Here is a 14,990-nt window from a genome sequence, read left to right on the forward strand (position 1 = left end):
TAACATTCTACAGCCAGGGAATGCGCATAAAAGCTGCCCATGTTCAGGCCTGATATCGACCTCAGTCAGTTTTTTGGTTTCTTTCATTTTTTTTTATCAAATACGAGTTATGGATCCATCCTCTTTCCGTTTTGGGGAAAATAGCAAACTTTCGGGTATATTAAAGAGCCGGAAAGTATGCCATTTTGTCCTTGAGCTTCTGGACCCCTCCGTGACCCTTCTATGGGCAATTTACACGGGGTTGCCCTTTCCCTTGCCATAATTTTTGACAGAATGATTTTTAACCGTAATCACCCCAAGAAACACTCATGTTGGAATTTTATCCTATAGGATACACGTTCGTTTTCACATCGCGTACTTGCGTAAGAACGAAAATTATAACGACGCCAAGATTTACCTACCTACATCCGATGTATTCTAGATTTAGTCGGGTTGGCTTGAATACAGTTCCTATCAAGAGTCATTTAAGATTTGTTTGTAAATGAGAATTGGTCCTTCAAGTTTCAAAAATGTTCATCTTTGTACGAGTGCTCTGAGTTCCACTAGTCCACATGTGTTTTAGATTTTCGGAAGTGTCGCAGTTCGACCCTTGCGCCGCTCTACTCAGACCAAAAACCAAGGAATAACTCAAAAGAACAGAGGACTCAACACAGGACTTATCAATCACAAAATTAAACTATTTATTACGAGAAAGAAATAAACCAAAATTAATTATATACATCCGTTTGATTACCGGCCAAAATTATGTTCACAGTTTGTGTCCCCAGAATGTTTTAGTGTTCGCGTTATATTGCCCCATTACAAACAACGTAAATCTGACACAGCTCTATTTATTACAATATAAGTATGACACAGCTCTATTAATTACAACATAAGCATTTGGGTCCGGCTTGAGCGTCGCCGTGGGACGATTCCCCCAGGAACATGAGAGCTTGAGAACCCGGTCTGCTGCAGAGGTAGGCCCCCTACGCACCGACCGTCGGAGAGTAGGTGGAGGTTCCCGTCACGTCAAACTTCAGTGAAAGTAAAGGACAGTGGCCGCCCCGCTAGCCATCGTAGGGTAGGATTACGGGAAGCCCTGTAATATCCATTAGGGCATTCTGATAAACATGCGAGTTGAACCAACGTTTTACATTAAGAAAATACACAGGTTATAAGTTGTTGAAATATTACAACTTCACACAATGAACACGGTTTTCACTTTAAATGCCGTCATGAAACGGGATTCATCTTAAATGTGAAAATACAGAAAGACATTAAAATACAATGAATCTTTCTCAACAAAAAATCAATTCTCCCAGCAAATCATGTCATCTTCCAAAGAGAAACCAAAACTTATAAAACAAAACTTGATAAATGTAAACTCATGAAAAACATTCTTCCAACTGTAAAACTATAGTATACAATAAATGATTATATATAACTAATAATAATAATTACTCACACGGCCTTCGGCTTCGTACGGGCCTATCCGTGGGTCTGGCGTTCCCGGGAGATTGCGATGCAGTACTAACACAATGGGCCTCAATGGCCCACAAGCGGGATTTTTAAAAACTCCCCTCTAAAAGAGGGTACAAGAAGTCCGCCCGACACGCAGCCTTCGGCGGCTCCCAACTCGACAGCCTCAGCGCTGAAGGTCCACACCCCTCCGCTTAGCGAACACCCAACTCGGCGAGACACACTCACTCCGGCACCCGCCCCGCAAAACTCAATCCGAAAACACGTGGGCGAGGTTTTTTTTACCTTTTTATACCTCCCCGGAATGCCAGTTACCCGATTAACCAATTCTGAATACAAACTTACTGGATCTTGCGCCACCGTTGAGCCCACATGGGTGCAAGCCCGGAATAGGTATGCAACAAAGGGAAAAGGAATTACGATTTTCATAATTCACCTAGCATCAACCTCAGACGTTACATAACACGTTACGGGAGTACAAAGTTAGTCTATTAATAAATTAACTCGGAAAATAAAAGGAATAATTTTCACACGTCTTGTGACAGGAAGTTAGAGGTTAATTTTCAGCACTATTTTTCTCTTTCACGTCATGCGATTTTTCAGTTTCTATAAATTGGGATGCTAGTCATAATTTTACAAAGACCTTTTCCGAGGGGGATATTTTTCTACATCAATGTACCCAAAAATAATTTTAAAAACTCTGACTTTTACACCCTAATTTTCCTGTTCGAGGGGTCCGGAAGCACGCCACCAAGGGTCAACTTTTCTGTATTGTCCATCGAAGTAATGGTCAAACTATAGCCATGTGCGCTATGGCTATACTGATGAATCTCATGTTAAATCCGACTACTTGTGATCTTTAATATATATTTAGTCACCTCTTTTTATTTACACAGGTTACATAGAAAACTAAATATAAGGTAACATATAAAATATACAAAAATTATCCTCCTTTAAATGAATGTATTAAAATCAATCTAAAACTTAAACTATTGTATAAACAAAACCTCGTACATTTCTTGTTAAACAAAAAATAAATCTACCCAAACCGAATGTTTTTTTTTATACCTTTTTATACTTTGACCTTTCAATCAGGTCTATCACAAAGTTTTAACACAAACGCGCACACAACGCAACACGCACACCAGCATGCATTTGCACACAAATGCCGCGCCGTGGAAATAGTACTTTGGTTGCTACGGGTATAGTACTTTTGGCCGTGCACAGAAAGATAGCAAAAAAGAAAGTATCATGTGACTCGCTCTCGGCTAATCAAGACACAGAACTGTGGGCGAGGTGTTATAATACCAAATACTCTATCAACTATTCCGCATGAAATGGTATCGTTCGGAAGAAAACAACCATTGAAGGTGGTTTTCAAAAGTGCATTTTAAGTGCATTAGCAATGGTGTGGTGTCAAGTCACGACACGCAAAAGTGTGCTGAATGTTCCACAGGCTATTTTGTTCAATTTTGTTGTTATAAACAAAACAATCCACACAAAAAAGAAAATTATTATATGATCCTACATGTCAAAGTCAAATAGCAGGCAAAACATCCAGAATGTGACACTTTTTAGGATGGTCGAAAAATACATCAAATATTGTTGTACACAGCAAAGTAAGAATGGCCAGCTCAATGATGTGAATTGTCAATCAATGCAAACTAATACTTAATATCCCCTTCTCAGTTAAAAAAAATGTGTAACCAATATTTTTCGTCCAAAAGATATATGCGAAGTACACACTGACAATGACCGGGGAAAATTAGAGTATAGAATAAGACAACTGTTATTTTGATTTAGAACGGTGGAAGGTAACAGGTTGTGCATAATAGTTTTGATGACGAAAGATTTACCCTCAGCAGTGAGATATATATTTATTTTTTTCAGTGCATACGGTTGTTCCCCCGTCAATTGGGTCAAAACGAGACGTAAATTCCAGGTTATTGAAAGAAAATTGCTGTTATTGAACCCTAAAAGGGCCGGGGGCGGAATCCGCCCCCACAGCTATTTCTTTATGCGATAGCCTTGAATTTTTTTTTTAAATGCGCACACCAAAAGAATATATGATCCTACGTGTAAATCCTCTCGAGGTTAGTTTCTGTGGTTGTGGGACAACGGTCTCCAGATATGCAAAATCGGTGATGCATGTCATTGACTGATCTCTGAAAAGGCCAAAAAAGTCTCCGGTTTCTGGTACTGAGCTTGCCCCAAAAGTGGTGCGGCGACGCGGCTTTTTTTTTTTACCAAAGAGCACCAAGGAATGGGAAATTGCACCAAGGCAAATGATCGAAAGCACCAAGGCAAATTATGGAGGACACCAATGTACATGAGGACACCAAAAAAGCAAAATAGTACCCCACCTTGTCTGTACAATCCAAGCTTGAAGAAAAAAAAGGGGAAAAAAAAAAAAAAAACCGCGTCGCCGCGTCAATTCCGGAACTTTGGTCTGACCAGAGACCGAATTTTTTTTGGGGGGCCTAATAGTTTTGACTCAAAATGATGACAAAGATTTACCCACAGCAGTGAGATATATATATTCTTTTTCAGTGCATACGGTTGTTCTCTATTCAATTGGGTCAAAACTAGATAGAAGTTTGCTGTTATTTAAGAATTACATTTTTGCAAGTTTCAATTTGTTTGGCCATATCGCTGCTCACTATTTCATCATGACTTGCGTTAGTAAACATTATTACACAGGACACAAAATGAGTTGAACAAGTATTTGCAAATCGTTCCATTTTGCAGTTTGCTCAGGTTTGTTAGTGATCCCTTCATTTTTGCAAAAACCACTTCACGTCGAATTTGTTTCATATTGGATTCAAAAATAGGTCCGGATGTGCTCTGCAGGCAATCCCTTGCGTTTTGGGCACTGAACTGCTTGAAGAAATCTCTTTGGGCCAAAACTTTCACACTGTTTTTAAAGTAGTTAGACCAAGTATGAAACAATAATGCTTCGAATGCAGATAAATGTCTGTCTTTTGGAGATGCCTGCCATTCAGAAGCCTTTAGGATAGTCTCTAGGAATGGATGACCTCTCTCAAACCTCATGAAAGAAAGATCGAATGAATTCTGCTCCTTACTTCCCCAAACTAGAGTATTTATCAACGAGAGATTGAGTTGTCGCAAGAGGACAACATCTGCGTCAATGTACACCCCACCCCATTGGAATAGTACCGCCAGTTTTGCAAAGTCTTTTTCGTTTAAACGGGATCCAAATCTCCGGAAATGTTTGATATCAATTTTGTTTTTCATTATGTTATTACCAATGCTGGCACTGAGGCTGTGTACTTCAATTGTGTAACCGGACTCTATTAATACATCAAACTGACCTGTCTGTAAACTATCACTATGAATGATAATCCTAGCATGCGGATAATGATAAAAAATCGATTCAATGGTCCGCCATTTTGGCCAGTCCAGGCTTGTAAGGTTTCTGGTACGGTTCAGGATTAAATGGAACACTAATTGATTCGGCGTGTTTGTGGCGGGAGGTGATAGGGGTAGCAGGCCAAATTTACGAGCGCTATCGTACAAAACTGGGTCCTGTCGAATCACATTCCACTCCGTGGCCCGAAGGCGCATGCGCATGCTTACGTCGGGGTTCGGCGGGGGGTTTCTCCAGTTGAAATCACGCAGCCATTGCGCAATCGATTCTTGAGACATTTTGAAGGTATCTACAGTGTGGAAAAGAGGTGTAAGTCCCGTGACACGAGAGGAGACTTTCAAACCACGTTCTGCGCCTCCCCCGGGCATGTGTTTGGAATTGATGAAAATAACCGGTGTTCCCATGGCAACACAGGGTAGTGCGCAGTGGATGCGTTGCGTAATAACCACACGTGCCTCGGAGTAGTTTTGTATCAAATCGTATGCTGCTTGAAAACGTTCCTTGATGGTAGATTTGCCGCCACCCACACCAATATGCGTGACACGAATGGCTATCCGTTCAATATCCGGAGGGAGAAGGGCAGCAAATGCTTTATGCACGTCGGCCAGGACTATTTGGCCTGAACGCTTGTTTTCAATGTTGGGAGTTTGGATGAGGAGTGTTAGGCAGCCAGAAAGGAAGGCATCAACGTCTTTTTGCCTCAGAAACTTCAGAGTGTCAGAATCCCTGCATCCTATTGGTTCTTTAGATTGAAGGTATTTGATATATTTTGTGAACATTGGCCTGATTCGAGGACTAATATGCACAGACAGCATGATGGGGTCGATGTTTCGCGGTGGTGGCCAAGTCATCCCTTTATCTCCATACCACGCGTTGAAAAACATCCGGATATGATTATCCCTCTTTGCTTTATTAAAGTTATCTCTATCAACAAAACGGTCAACGAAAGGTAAGAATTGTATCCCAGGGAAACCTTGTACCTCATCCCCAAGATTTGCGCGCTTAGATCGACTTGCTCTGCTTGCGTACGAAAGTGTTCCGAAATGGCGTCTTCTTGCATCAACTACAGAAATCCTTTCGAGGTCAGTTTCTATGTGTGTGGGACAATGGTCTCCAGACATGCAAGATTGGTTAAACATATCACTGACCGCTCCCTGAAAATCAAACTTCTGCAACGAGCGTGGATTTCCATTGGTAATATTCCGAGAGTATTCGCGACAAAACGCTTTGGTAAGATTCGCAATGAAAGCGCTGTGCACTGGAAACCGAGACACACTGAGAACTCCATGTGTTTTAGTTTGTGTGAGGTTCGTCCCAATACTAACCCAAGCCTCTTGGTGCCCTGGGATAGTGAACTCGCCGTGTTTGATCGAGGGATCGAAATGAATGCCACCATGATGCCATAACAGAGCTAACCTCACTGCCTCGTACACGTGATCTTCAAAGTCAACACCTGTCAGAATCTTGTGGATTGGATGTCGGGCTAACCAGAGCTCCAGAGGGGTATTCTTAAAGATGTCTGGTAGCACTAGAAATTCCCCTGTAATCTCTGGGTTATGTGTACCTTGTACTGCCTTCATACACTGGGAGGTACCGCAGAATACCTTCACGGTCATACCGGGATTCCTATCCAAAAAAGCTTCAATGTTTTCTACAACATTGTATGGAATCGGTCGTTCATATACCCAAGCTGTAGTGATGACTTCTCTCGGTTGGTATTGTGTAAGTTGCATTTGTAATTGGTTCATGAGTGCATCAGATCGAAAGAATCCCACGAACCAACAAAATGACGAAATACCAAAGACGATGATGGCAGGAGAGAAACATCGCCGCATTTTCATTATCTGCTTGAAAATGCGGCCTCCTTGATTATTATAATGTCCAATGAAAATAATCAAGAGACCAGTGACTGTCCAGAATGTAAACGGTGTAGAGAAGACAATCATATTTGCCAAAATAACAAACATTCTCTTCGAGAGGTTCAACATGGCATGTTCCACAGGACTAAATGCTTGGAGCACCATTATGGAGGCGGCGTTGTAGATGAAGTGGAAGGTGGCAGAGGTGCAACTCTCCAAACGAGGCAGTTTACCTAAGCTGCTCATACTCATGATCGCAAATGGAAGCAGAATCAGGACGTTCAAGTTAGAAACCACTGCAATTTTTTGAAGAGGGTCATCCCAAGACTGACCCAACTTCTTCAGGTAGATGTTCCGTATCGGGAAAGCGATGTTAGAAATAACAGCAGCACCAAGTCCCCAGATATTGAAGGACACCTCGCCTGAGATAAACAGACATGTGCCCACCACCATGGGGATGATTGAGAACAGCACATTGCGGGTCAAGTTACCACTGTTCTTGTAAAACAGCAGTGCGAACACAAAGGTGAAGATTGGTTCACATGATTTGATGACTTGAGTTAGACTCGAACTGACTGCAGCAAAAGATGCGTTAGTGGCCAGATTTCCCACTAGGTTGCCAGTCACTGCAAGTAGCATGTGTTTGGGATTGAGACTTTCTTTGGGAAAGACTGACTTGCGACGGACTACAAGGAGCCACGTGTTGGCTAACAGCGCCCCAAAGAGGTGTTGTAGCATTGTCAATTCAATCCACCTGAGATCCTTTAAGGCTGCTGTTCCTGTCCAAGTAGTCAGACTGTCAGTGGCGTCAGGCTTGATGCCACTCACTGCTTTTTTTGATGCTATAGTGGCAACCATGTTGGCAATCCACCAAACTGCCACAAATAGTACCACTGAAGCCATGCTGCTTCTCGTCGTGGAGTTGCGTAAGCTGTATACCTGCACAGCAGGGGATAAAAGACCCAAAGAAAAGAATGGCACAAGTGAAAATAAGTGAGAAGATCACCCAAAGTAAAACAAAATAATAATTATAATAAAGAAAAAATTACCCTGATCACAAATCGAGAACATAGAGATAATTATTATAGGCCCTATGCAAACTTTAACTATCGACATCTTTGAGGAAGCCTCCACATTACGTTACACATCATCGGGTCAGCTGAGAATTTTCGACCAATCAACGGCCGGGCTAGGCGTCATTTCTTATCAAAATAAATTCACAACTTAGGACTATACAAAGTCGTCAAAGATTGGTTGACGCACGGTGCTGGCGTTGCAATATATGCGCACACCATCCGGCAGTTTTTGAGAAGTGGGCTTCACCGAATTAAAGCTCCACTTATTAAAAAATGTTAACAATAAGCCCCACTTTCCTTTTTCTTTGGTTGAGATTACTTGGAGCAATTGGGATATTATGTTGGCTTCAAACCGTCCTGGTCATTAAAATAATTAATTGTTCACAAAAATGCACCCCGTCAATGTACAACTTCATTGTAAAAAATATATAAAGCCCTCTGTTGACACACAGAAGTCTACAAAATAATCTCTGTTAGTCAGGTGGCATATGGTCGAAATCGTGACCGACTGGTCCAAAGCTCCAAGCTTGGCAGATAGATTCTTATAGCCCTAGAGAACATATTTAGAAGGGGTGATACCTGAAATTCATTTGGGAAGGGTGCCTAATTTTGCATAAATCGTTAATTAGATTAGATTAGATTGAACTTTATTATCCCTCACGAGGGAAATTAAAAGTGCCTTGACAAAGTAACGGGTTATAAAAACATACAATCATTAATTAAAAAGATGTAAAAATGCAATATAGTTACCACAAACTTATATAAATCCAGTAATTACATGTAAAAAAAAAAATACTACATATATAAACATTATTACATTACGTGAATGAGGGATCAGAGTCAGCCACACGACAGCTCATCGTTCCAGTTGCTCATTGTACCATTTGATAGCTGCTGGATCGAATGAGCTGCCGTATCGCCGTGTCCTGATCCTTCGTTGTAAAAAGCGATTACTCCTGGAGTTGGTTTGGAAGTTGGAATGTAATGGGTGATGTGAGTCGGAAAGAACTGTCTTAATTTTATTGCACATAAGAGATCTGTATAATGCCTCTGGAGACTCTTGTTGTAAACCAATAGCTTTACTGGCTTGCTTAACTATTTTGTCTAACTTAATCCGATCCTGGCACCTCATATTTCCGTAAAAACAAACAAGACAAAAAGTGAGAATACTCTGTACAATGGACTGATAAAACAGTTGTAGAATAGTTTTATCAACGTGAAAAGACTTGAGTTTGCGCAGAAAAAAACAAACGTTGTTGCAGCTTGTTATATTTTGACAACGTGCGTCAGATTTCAATTGGTCATCAGTTCCCAAGTAGTTGTATGTACAGACACTGCTTCCACACATTCGCATTTAATGATAGCTGGTGTAATTGGAGATTTATTTTTCCTAAAATCAATCACCATCTCTTAGGTTTTGTTGATATTGATTTCGAGATAGTTTTCATCACACCACTGAGTAAATTGTGCCACCTCACCAGTGAAACAATCAAGAGATTCTTGTTTGCCATCCAGAAAGCCAACAATAGCAGCGTCATCGGCATACTTAATTATTCTATGTGATGTTGCCAGAGTCGTAAGATCATTTGTATACAAAGTGTACAGGACAGGTGACAAAACACATCCCTGCGGGGCACCTGTGTGAGTGTGCTGGACGAATGAAATTGTGGAATTCACTTTAACACATTGACTTCTATTGGTTATAAAATCGTTGATCCATAAAATAAGCCTGGGGTTAACATTCCAAATCATTAGTTTTCGAGCCAGAAGATGCGGTTGGATGGTGTTGAAAGCGCTAAGCTTGAGAATTCCACAAAAAGAACTTTAACGAAAGCCCCTGCTTTTTCTAAGATACCATTTATAGTGAGGTACATTAGTAACAAAATTGCTAACCGTTACACAGTGGACAAAAGCACCATTTTTTCACCAAAGCATCTCCATGGTATACCTTTTCGAAAAAAAAGACGGACGCAAAAAATTGGATGATGGAAAGGGCATGTATGACGTCATTATGACGTCATCAGCTAATTATTACATGAAAAAAATATAAATTAATAATAATCTTCAGAACTGCAAGCATCTCAACAACAAATTTGGTATCAAATAAAAGGGGACAACAAGATCTTTCATTTGAGTGGTATGTCATTGGGATGGAATATAGTTGAGGGTGATTTTGTGTGTCGGCTAAAAGCATGAATTTTGGGTAGTCACTTTGACACCTTGTTTTAACATGCAAACAGATGTTGTTTTTAAGTCAGAGAGAAAGGCTCAAATTCTATGCCAAAAGAGTTTTTGTAATTGATTATTAGTATCTTAAATGTTTAAACTTGTTCCAAAGATAAGCGGAAAAGTGAGGTACCTTAGGGGCCATTCAGAATTTTCAATGTTTTAATATTTCGATCTATTTTCCAAATTGTGGGTGGGTGGGTCAAGCTAAATAATTGAAAATCGAAATTCACTTTCCATGGAATTAAAAAAAAAAAAAAAACAAAGAAAGATAGATCTTTTGACTTGCCTGAACTACGCGCAAGCGTTCCGATATCGCGATGCGTGTTTCTTTTCCAGTGTTGTAGTCGAGGCCACAACCTCCGAGGCCGAGGCCAAGGCCGAGGCCACAACCTCCGAGGCCAAGGCCGAGGCCGAGGCCACAACCGCGAGGCCAAGGCCAAGGCCGAGGCCACCACCTCCGAGGCCAAGGCCGAGGCCAGCTATCAAAACACGTAATAAAATATAAATCACTAAAACAAGGCTAAGATTGTGTTGGAGTTTGAACATCTTTTTAGTTGAATTCACTGAGTTTTGGAGTGCCTGGCTTACAAATTTACAGCTTGCAATGGGTTTCCTCTTGTAGGGAGTCCGGCAAATTTTATTTTTTAAAGAAAGAAATCTCAAGTTTTGTATCACTGAAAGCAAATTACACAACAAAATCAATGGCGTTTGAATCAGGCTCATAGGTGTTTGCCCTTTTGAGATACAACAATTGAAATGGCCAAATTTTGAGTTTCTATTCTGTAAGATTTACATCATTTACTTTTAGCATGTTTTATAAATCTTATTTTCAAAACCTATCAAAATGCTTAATATCATAGGAATCCCCATTAAATAAATAACAACTTCATTTTTGAATCGCCTCTGTACCCCGACCTTTAAAAATGATTTGCGGCAAGGTGCGGCAAGCTTAATCATTTCTTTTTATAGGCCACTGCATGTTTCAGTAAAAGTCTGAACTTTCTGGGTACGATCGAGTGTACTAGTCCGTACCATTTTTCCACCATAAAGATATGATAAAAACAGTTACGATTTATCAAGTAGATTTTATTTTTACACGGTGATTTAAATGAAAGTTCCAGCTCACACGGTAATGTTTGGCGCAAATGGTCGATATGGAAAGCGCGATTTCAGAATTCGTTTTTCCATCCAAATGAATGCAAAGTTCTGAATGAATGTTTTAATAATAGGAGTCAGTATTCCTCGTGGTACCAGGATACTTTTTTGTATTTTTAGAGCCATGTTGATACTTATTACATGTATAACTATAAGCACGGTTTGAAATTGACTAATTTTGCGTGGTTACAGATATACGGCCAAAACCTCTGGACTCCCTACCTCTTGCCATGATCTTAAAATTCTTCGAAGCCATTGGATTCAAATCGGATGATCCGAGAATTCATGGTCATTTTGATGAATTGAGTGTTATCATAAACGCATGTTCCGTGTTGCCGTGTTGTTTGGAGCGGGATTGGCCATTGCCAGACTTTGTCTGGTACTGCGGTATTAACAGTGATAATGCGTGGACACTTATCCCGTTGTGTGGAGCGGGATTGGAACTATGCTTTGCCCGTGCGTAACGGCGGGCCGTCTGGCATTGTCTGGTCGCATCGCGGTGTTTGCTCGGCGCGCGCCTGGACAGTGCGAAGGTCGTGGGGGGGGGGGGTCGTAACTTTTTGGTTATGAGTGGTAAAAACCTGATTCCAAAATCAAGTTGTTGTTTATTTAATGGGGATTCCTATGTCCCACCAAGCGAAGTGGTGGGACATAGCATCGCGTCTGGCAGGAAATGAACTCCGAGGCCACAACCTCCGAGGCCGACTCGGAGGTTGTGGCCTCGACTACAACACTGGAAAAGAAACACGCATCGCGATATCGGAACGCTTGCGCGTAGTTCAGGCAAGTCAAAAGATCTATCTTTCTTTGTTTTCTTTTATCTTCTTTCCGTGGAAAGTGAATTTCGATTTTCAATTATTTAGCTTGACCCACCCATCCACAAATTGGAAAAAAAATCGAAATTTTAAAACATTGAAAATTCTGAATGGCCCCTAAGGTACCTCACTTTTCCGCTTATCTTTGGAACAAGTTTAAACATTTAAGATACTAATAATCAATTACAAAAACTCTTTTGGCATAGAATTTGAGCCTTTCTCTCTGACTTACAAACAACATCTGTTTGCATGTTAAAACAAGGTGTCAAAGTGACTACCCAAAATCCATGCTTTTAGCCGACACACAAAATCACCCTCAACTATATTCCATCCCAATGACATACCACTCAAATGAAAGATCTTGTTGTCCCCTTTAATTTGATACCAAATTTGTTGTTGTGATGCTTGCAGTTCTGAAGATTATTATTGATTCATATTTTTTTCATGTTATAATTAGCTGATGACGTCATAATGACGTCATACATGCCCTTTCCATCATCCAATTTTTTTGCGTCCGTCTTTTTTTCGAAAAGGTATACCATGGAGATGCTTTGGTGAAACAAATCGTGCTTTTGTCCACTGTGTCACGATTTTTTCACTAAGGTACCTCACTATTAGCAATGTAAGTACAGCATCCTCTGCACTCCTCTGAGGACGGTAAGCAAATGGGAAATCATGTATAAAATGATAGCATCTTGATATTTAGCCCGAAACTCAAAAAAGGGGGAAAATGAGGTGTCCGTAACTTGCGCTAAAAATTAGGCGAATGGTTGCCTAACGTGGGTTCACGTTATTTTCCATAAAGTTTCAATAGAGTAACTGTGCAATTAAGCAACTTGGTGAATTTGAAGCTCATCAATACTGAGGTCTGGTAAGGCTTCTTGATGATTTCTGGAGACAAGGTAAATGCGCGCAACTTATATAGGGTATAATAGTAGCCATTTTGGATCGTCATTACTTTGTCCTCATAATAATTCAGTCAATTTTATGCTTTAGAAAATGTTATTGAAGTAAGGATGTGTATGTAGAATCAGCAAAATATACTTTTCAAAATATCAAAAAATCAAAAATACACCAAATATGGGAACAAATAATACACGGCAGGAGGGCTATCTACGATTTATGCAAATTAGGCCCCCTTCCCAAAATAATTTCAGGTGTCACCTCTTCTAAATTCTTCTCTAGGGCTATAAGAAGCTATCTGCCAAGTGTGGTACTTTGGACCTGTCGGCCACGATGTTGTCAAAATTTGGGTGTAAGCCACCTGACTATGTGGTAACGCAGAATAGGCCCTGTTAGTACATAAAATGCGCCCCATCAATGTACAATGTCATGCAAAAATGCAAATCGAACTCTGTTGTCGCACAGAACAATCTACGAATCTATGTACTTTTACATAGCCCTTGCAATAGCAATTAACTAAGATAAATTCTTTCCGAAATAACAGGGACATTTGTAGCAGTGTGATTCGGCTTGCAGTTCGACGTACGGACGTTTATTATGCCCCACGCCATTCACTGCATAATCAACCTATCGCAGTAGAATCGCGTCAACGCAGCTTGTGAAATATTGTCCAATTACGTGATATAGGACGTTATTTCAACCAGTTAGATAGACGTCACTTTTATGACCTCACACAGACGCAATAAGTTGGTCAGGTTTTGACGTCTAAGTAACTTGCACTTACATGTAGTTTCAACCATAATACTGACCTTAATTCAAGCAATTGGTAAGACTGCATGACGTCATAATTTGACCATATGTTACGGACGTTAGATTTTCAAAAAGTTACACTTTCAACCATGCCCGGACCCCCAAAACAACGCCGGAATCGGTCGGAATATGACGTTGGCGGATAGACGTTAAACCGACCAAATATACCTGCCGTGTTTCTCTACATTTCAGAATACTAAAAAGTTATCAAACAGTACCTGATTTGTAGGGTAAAATTATGAACCTGGACCCTGTCAATATTCCTTCATCAGCAAGGGTAGTTTTACCAGCTCTCCACGCCAAACAAAATGATTGACGAGACATCCAATTGGCATTGTCAATTATCCACGTATTATATACAGGTGCCCCGAAAACATACCCGTTTATTTACCCACTGTACTGAGCTCTAAACTAACCGAACTGGCTCATGCCCATAACACGCATTGAAGCAACCGCTGCCATTCGCTCGTACCCCTGCCCTGCAAACAGGAAGCTGGGATACGCTGAGAGCGTCACAGAATCTTGTAAAGGAAGTGGCCTACGACCTATGCATAAAGCATCTGGCTGCAGCTGTTCAAGACCGCAGTTAGACAATGTGCGCAAATGCTATCCGAAAAATTCCCATAGAAATGCGCACGTTCCACACCGGATGTGATTTCTGTTTCATTGCGGACCATGCGGACAACATTTTGAGCATCGCATAATGCAATAATCCGATTGCAAGTCAATTTACAACACGGATAAGTTTTACAGAATTTTCTACATTATTGCGCTTTTCAACGAAAAAAAAACATCTCTAAACTGAAATAAAAGAGTAATGAATAAGTCTTAACGGCCGTTTCAAACCTTGCAGAGTCATGACCGTGATGACGCGCAGGTCACAGGTCACGCAAAATCCAACCAATGAGAGCGTGAATTCATCAGAGTATGCCAGCGTCCTGTTTGCAGCGCGGGGTACCAGCGAACCGCTGCCATCTTGGCTCACCCATAACGCAAGCGCAGTAAACGCACTTTTTAAGGGCAGTTGGTATCGGAGTAACTCAACCGAAGATCAATGTACAGTCGGAACTATTGTTGTATTGAAGTTCTGCATGTAGCACTTTCAAAATCTAGTATATAAAAGCCTAATTCATAAGCTTTCTTTTAGTACAAGAATCATTCAAATCACTTATGTACTTTTCCAAGTTACGGAATTTTTTTAACACAAAACCACCGTTTTAAGTGGCTTTAATATGCAGTGGCTTTAATATTTTTAGTGGGACTGTTCGCGTAAATTTGGGCCATAAGGTTGCCTCGA

At 40.6% G+C, this 14,990-nt stretch overlaps 1 protein-coding gene and 1 long non-coding RNA gene across 2 annotated transcripts; both read right to left on the reverse strand.

Moving 5' to 3' along the window:
* Positions 1–656: 656 nt before the first annotated feature.
* Positions 657–1,732, reverse strand: LOC119742003. The gene is made up of 2 exons (XR_005272798.1): positions 1,445–1,732; positions 657–1,078 (listed from the first exon to the last, which is right to left on the reverse strand). It is a non-coding gene; the product is annotated as an uncharacterized LOC119742003 (long non-coding RNA).
* Positions 1,733–4,137: 2,405 nt separating this feature from the next.
* LOC119740482 lies at positions 4,138–7,653 on the reverse strand. The gene has a single exon (XM_038215806.1). It carries the CDS (start codon positions 7,606–7,608, stop codon positions 4,138–4,140), a length of 3,471 nt encoding a protein of 1,156 aa, XP_038071734.1. The 5' UTR covers positions 7,609–7,653.
* Between the last annotated feature and the right edge of the window lie 7,337 nt (positions 7,654–14,990).

Source organism: Patiria miniata, unplaced genomic scaffold (assembly GCF_015706575.1).
Source record: "Patiria miniata isolate m_02_andy unplaced genomic scaffold, ASM1570657v1 HiC_scaffold_5, whole genome shotgun sequence".
NCBI classification, from domain to species: Eukaryota; Metazoa; Echinodermata; class Asteroidea; order Valvatida; family Asterinidae; genus Patiria; species Patiria miniata.